The sequence below is a fragment of the Pygoscelis adeliae genome, unplaced genomic scaffold (genome assembly GCF_000699105.1).
Source record: "Pygoscelis adeliae isolate BGI_AS28 unplaced genomic scaffold, ASM69910v1 Scaffold53, whole genome shotgun sequence".
In the NCBI taxonomy this organism is placed as follows: Eukaryota; Metazoa; Chordata; class Aves; order Sphenisciformes; family Spheniscidae; genus Pygoscelis; species Pygoscelis adeliae.
Genome location: NW_008824468.1, coordinates 664,236 through 670,727, shown reverse-complemented (window position 1 = coordinate 670,727; position 6,492 = coordinate 664,236). Strand labels below are relative to the sequence as shown.

The following is a 6,492-nucleotide window of genomic DNA, read 5'->3' as shown; positions in this document are numbered from 1 at the left end:
GCAGTCATTAACCACATCAGCAACTGACAGCATTAATAGCACCATGGGGCTGAGCAAATAGGAACTGTAACATCCACCTGAAGAGCAACGGGCATCTTCACATAATAAACACTAAAAGACTGTATTTAGGGTTTAGCATCACGATGTATTTATTACTATTACCTAAACTTAGCTAAAATTGTATTCCATTAAAAAAAAAAAAAGACCAAAGTCTATACTGCTGAAGATGAACAGCAAAGTTTAGATCAAAACAAAACCTGTTAAAATTCCTAGCAGTTTATATACTACGCTGATGTTTCGTATAAAGCGCTTATATTTTATACCACATTTATACTACCTTTAGTAGTTTATTATAAACTGATGTTTGCACATATTGTTGCATCAAAGTGTAGCTAGCCCTCTTTTCAAGGTAAGTTGGAAAACAACTGTATCTCTATCATAATAAAAAAAGACACTAACTGTAACACAATATATAATGACATAGAATTTGTCAAATAATTCAGTAACTTGTGCAGCTGGATTTCCCATAAAACTTTGAAAGACAAGCATTTTAAGTCTCATTTCCCTAAGAAATCTGGTCAACTCTGGCAATCATAGTCACCATCAGTTTAATTTTGATCCTGTTAGACAACCTAACAGCCACGTCTGGCACAAGGATAGAAGTCTCAGAGATAAGGAAACTCCCATACATTTTATGAAACTAGACAGCTGACAGTAGAGATCCAAGCTAACATACACTGTGAATTTTAAGAAAAGCAGCCAAAAATCCACAGCTTGCACATTCTGCTTTGCTGAAGCTCTCGTATTATGCAAGTGAACTGCACATGCAGACACATCCGAAAGACCTAAGTATACACAAAAATTAAGTTTCGTTTAGACTCATTGCTCAGGTAACAACACTTTAGCTTGGTTTGACGTACTTAAAACTTCTAAACATCTACAAACTCTCATGGATATAAAGCTGTATTTAGTTATGAACTACAATTTATTTTTTTTTAAATGGTGGAGACTGTTAAAAGCCTATGTAACAATGCTGGTGAGTCTACAGTTTGACAGGGTGTTTTAAAGCTTGACTTGTAATATAACCAAGACATTTGAAACACCTTAGAGAAACAATAAAGTAACAGGCTTTATTATTACTACTTATTGTATTTGTTGTTGCTTAGGTCTGAATGGTGTAAAGAAAGGAAAACTGATGAAATTCTGTAGGCTACTATATTGGATTCAAAGCATTGTCAGAGAAGAATTTTGCCTGTAAAAAAGAGAATATTTTTAGAAATAAAAACTTTTCATTTGCTGTTTTACTAGAGAGCATAAATGAAATTTTATTAGAATTTGCCAACAGTACTTGTAATAAAAAATACATGGCGTTACCTGGATAAAAAGCAAAGAAAATATTCCTGGGGATTTGAACTGTGACCACAAGTAAATCTACAAACATGAAAAGGTAATTTCTGAATGAAGAACAGAAGGCTTTAATGCAGGAAAAAGATCTTGCACACAAGCAAGCCTGACGCTTTCAAGCAGAGGGCATCAAATGCAACCCTCAGGTAAAAGAAGGAAAACCATATCGACACGTCTATTACTAAAAATAGAGAAGCAAGTTTAAAGGCAAGAATACAAAGGGTGAAGAGACATACCTAAATGCTTTCACGCATCAAAATGTAATGTCTTTCAGAATTCCGTAGATATTTCCATATAGATAGAACAGCACTAGGACTCTAACCATACTTACCTCCTCAATTTTCAGCAACTCCTTTTTGGAAGTCTCCTTCTCTGAAGAGGAAGCATAAACCTGGATAGAGAGCAAGCTCAGGCTAACAGGGGTGGCCCCCAGCCGAATTACCTACAAACATTACAGGAAGAGATGTAAATCATTAAGTTCAAACAAAATGGCAACATGTTTGAACACATCCATGTAGACAATGTTTATGTTCCTGTATATGTTAATTAGTGACATATTAAGATGCTTTGAAGGTAGGAGAAAGGAGAGTCAGTGGTACACAATCTAATCCTCTCGGGCACTCAAATGATAACACCTAATTATTCAGATGGTATTTAGAAAAGCCCAAGGCTAAAGGAGACAGTAGATATAAATGCTAATCTCATCAGTTTTCATCTCACAAAAAGATCTTGTTTTCTCTCACTTGAAACATAATTTTTGTCAACTTTCTTAGTATAGATACTAACAACATTATATTCATATTTTAAACAACTTTGTGAAAGCCCGTAACACCTCCATTTTTCCGTAGTTAGTCCCAGGAAGTACCAAGAAGACAATTACTTCTAGTTATTGTCTGCATCTAGATTTAGGAAAAAAATGAGCCCTACAGTTGAAAGTATCAGAACATAATCACTGCTTTCTAAGAATTTTAGGAATGTCTCCTACTTTTCTGGAAGAAACATGAATTACAGCGCATCACGACAGATACTTGACTGTTTTTGAATACTTAAGATTCAATCCAGTCATACAACACAACCACCATGAGTAAGGTGAATATATTTCTTCCTATATTCAGGACGTACGCTAAATTGTATTTCTTAACAGGAGAGACTGCTTTAACTCAAAAAAAACAGAAGATGAAAATCTTAACTGTGTAGCAAATCAAGAATGTACAGAAAGCATCTTCCAACAAATGCACATCCTTATTAACAGCAACGCTTAACTCAAGAAACGGCAGTTCCAATGGGAAACCTTTCAATGTCTCATATTCACATTACTGCTCAGGTAAACGTGCAGAGTTACAACAACCTGTGGTTCGTTGTATCAAGTTACAGCGTGAGTGAATCTAACAGCCTGCGGCCGCCAAACTGGAGAGGTCTGGCTCTGCTCGTGGCATCCGTTCCCAGAAGTCCTGCTGGCTCACATTGCCCTAGCTTTGGTGGCCGGACGCTTCCACCGCGAGGCAATTCACCTCGCCAATTTGGCCAAAGATTAATCCTGAAAAAGAAGCGGAGAGCTTTGTGCAGGGTTAATAAGTTGAACCCATCCATGAAACAGCCTGACAGGCACCAGGGGAACTGTGTGGCCAGGGAAGAGGGGATGAAAAAGGAGAAGGCAGCAAGCCCTCCTCCTTTTCAGAAACAGTAAGGGTACATTACATTGACCTAGCTGCTTGTGAAACTGAAGTCTCGATCAAACCAATACATCCTTCATGCTGTTATGATGATAACTGACCTAGCATCAGGACAATTACTCTGAAACTTTGTTTCTGCCCCTTGCAGAACTGTTAGAAAATAGCTTTGAAATTATCCAGACTATATGCTTATTGCATACAGATCAGTATTTGCAGCTTAAATTTCTTCTACTGCTTTGCGGGCGGAATATTTATTAAACGTAACCAAGAGACTTCCCAAACTCAAAACTAGACTCTACAGTTGTCAAACTTCCTGAAAATGTTCATTTACGTGTAGAGAAACAGCACACAAGAACTAGGTCATAGGATTTATTTTCAGAAAGGCGTAAGGGATCTGATGGATCAAAAGGTATGGAAAAACTTGCTTAAAATTGAAGTTTTTCCTTATTTGTATTTATGGACTTATTATTACAGCACTATAATGAAACATCACAATGACCAGATCAGCTGTTTCACAGCCAAGGAAAGACATGAACAATCTTTAATAATCTTTGTTTAAACAAAGATTTTTCACATACTTTCATTAGCCAAGGTAAAAACGTGAACGTCACCAACCATTAATAACTGTAGAATACATTTCCTCATTCTTTCCTTTTTTCACTGCAAAACTGTTCTGTCACTGAAAAGGCAAAAATCTGCAAGGCACTTTCATTCTGAAAAATATGTTTTCAGTAAAATATTACTTCCTGTGATTTTTGGAACATTTAAGAATGAAACACACAGCTAGAAGAGACATCAAGACATTCCCGACTCCATTCACTTTCCTCAAAGCAGTTTCAAGTTTACTTAAACTACAGCTACCAGTTACCTGAAGAGCCATATTCAGTGCAAATATTTCATGTGAGCCTAAATTTCAAACAAGTCCAAAACTACAGACAGCTTTGGTAGAGCAACTACTAAATCAGTGGCACATACTACACCCAAAAGAGGTTAGCAGCAGAGAAGGCTTTTGAAATAAGCCCTAAAAAACACAACTTCAGAGAGAGCCACTCAGAGACAAGTGTCTAAAACTTAATTCCTGAATATGGCAAAAGTTTGTTACATGAATACACGTGCAGAGTTTTCACATCTTCTATTTAACATTTCTACAAGTGTCCCTTGCAGTAAAAAAAAAAAAAAAAAAAGAAAAAACCCAACAGCAACATCAAAAAATAATACTTTAATTAAAGTATAATTCATTATTGATAACCCCTGTTTAGGAAAAATAATCCAGTCTGATGTGTTAAACAACAGTTGTGGTTTTTGCTGCTATTCAACACCATTTATATTGTTTGAAAATTATCTAAATGTCACCAGCAGAAACAGTAAATCCAACTGCTGTAAATATTTGAGATTTGTATATAAAGACACACACAAACAGCAGAGCGTAAGAATGGAACCACCTTGGTTTCACAAACAAATATCAGTGATGACAGAACTACTCATACTGAAAACACCACATTATCAAAATACTGAAGTGCAAACATTTTCCAAAGGTTTCATCTTTACATTTTAAACAAAACAAAATTAACCACTAATAGTGCAAGAATAATCTCTCCTTAAATGGACTGTTCAAGCTATACTGCAATGGTTTTCTACATCAGCTAAGTTTATGGGACAGATACAACCAGCACTAAAGTACCACTACAAGGTTTATTCGGTAGTATAAAAGATTAACCGTTCTACTTTCTGTTTCCAAAATTCACTTTAGGATCTCATTTCTTAATTTCATATTAACCACGTATTACTAAACCAATTGGTTTAGTAAAACATTTTGATTGAGCTGTGCTTTCAGTCTGCCTGCCTTACAGCCACTCAGTTGATAGCAAAAAAGTAGAGCTGACGTTCTTCTCTCTAGGCAATGCTCTGCATTTACTTTAAGTAAAAAAAGATATTAAGTTTATTCCTTTCTCTAGCTGAAGAACTCAACTTTATCTGTAGACACGAGATCCCTCATAAGCAAGTTCCATCTGAAAGCTGGAGGGAAAAAGACTATCACATTTCATCTTCCATTGTCTTGCTTTACTGTCTTTCTCAAAGTTCTTAACTAAAAAATGCCTCTGGGAAGAATAAATCCCATATTAGTTCTCAATACAAACTGGGGGGAAAAGAGCTAAAGATTAACTAGAACTTTTGTCTTTTTTCCTCGTCTGCGGTTTCTCAGTTCACTTGTTACTGTTATTGTCAGCCTGTCAAAACTGGGGAAAGAAGCAATAAAAGGAAAAAAATCCTTAATCATACTTTTCTGAAGGCTGATATTTGCCCTCATGTAGGAAGGTGCTTCATTTTTCTCTTCTTTTTCCGTTCTTCCCCCTATTTCTCAAGCCCAACTAAAAAATCCAAAAACCCAAAAAACTAACTCTTGCGCGCACTCCTGTTCCCTGAAGCACAGATATCACGGACAAGAAGCCAGCTCCCCCTTTTGCTCTTAGAGGCAAAAATTCAGGTTGGCCTGAAGCACTGGCATCTGCCTAACCTCAGTGGTTGTATAAAAGTAGCGATATTATGCATAGTACCTCAACCCACGGGTTCACGCAGAACCCCTTTAATGACAATTCAGTGTCACTTGCGGAATTCACAACGATTATGAGATAAAATCCCTACATAAGAATTCCAGCAATTGCCCCAACATTACAGTACCAAAAAAACAAAGTTGCGACAAGAGTAAAGCAAGCATAGGCTGCTCAGCCTATCAATATACCCACAAACTATCAATATTTAACAAACAAAAAAGGTGCAAAAGAGAACGGATGTCACAAACCAAGTGTCACCATTTTTCCTGCTTCTTGAGTAGTCACGACAACAATTTGATTGAAACATACAGCTTGCTTTTGGCCTGAAGGGATCTGGGGGTCTTCTTATCAGAGGCAAAGACCTTTAGGACAATTATCTGATTTAAGCCCAGATCGTGCACCTTCACCCCTTTCCACAGATTCTGCCGACTCCCTACATGCAATAAAGGGAGACTTTCAAGGCGAGGGCTTTCGCAACTGTAGGAATCCAAACTCTGCAAGAGCACCAACGCGCAGCTCCACGCTGCCGTATTCAAGAAGTAATTTTAAATAACGAACGTGGTGTTCGTGCGCTTCTTTTTGTGCCACGCGGATAGGGCAGGCGATTTGGAGATCTGAAAGGGAGAGGTGATGGAGCTGCAACGAGGGCGGGACGAACAGCTGGCGGGAGCGACAGACAACGCTCTCTAAAACACCCCGGGTACAGCTGCCGCCGGGCGATACGGATGTCGCAACGGTTTTAGCTCGGACGTGAAAAAAATCACTCGCTGGTAACAAGGCCAGGGTCTTCGCCACCGCGCCTACTCAACCGAGTAACTAAAACCCGCTTTAAAACGGGAAGCGGGAGAAACGGGGCCCTGCCG

The 6,492-nt window shown here is 37.9% G+C and overlaps 1 protein-coding gene across 1 annotated transcript in view; it reads right to left on the bottom strand.

Moving 5' to 3' along the window:
• Positions 1–3,957, bottom strand: part of APOO (apolipoprotein O) — a 32,061-nt gene extending 28,104 nt beyond the window's left edge. The window contains exons 1-2 of the mRNA XM_009321153.1: positions 3,946–3,957; positions 1,736–1,846 (exon numbers count right to left, since the gene is read on the bottom strand). Coding sequence (XP_009319428.1) covers positions 1,736–1,846; positions 3,946–3,957 — 123 coding nt within the window. The remainder of the gene's footprint in view (positions 1–1,735; positions 1,847–3,945) is intronic.
• Between the last annotated feature and the right edge of the window lie 2,535 nt (positions 3,958–6,492).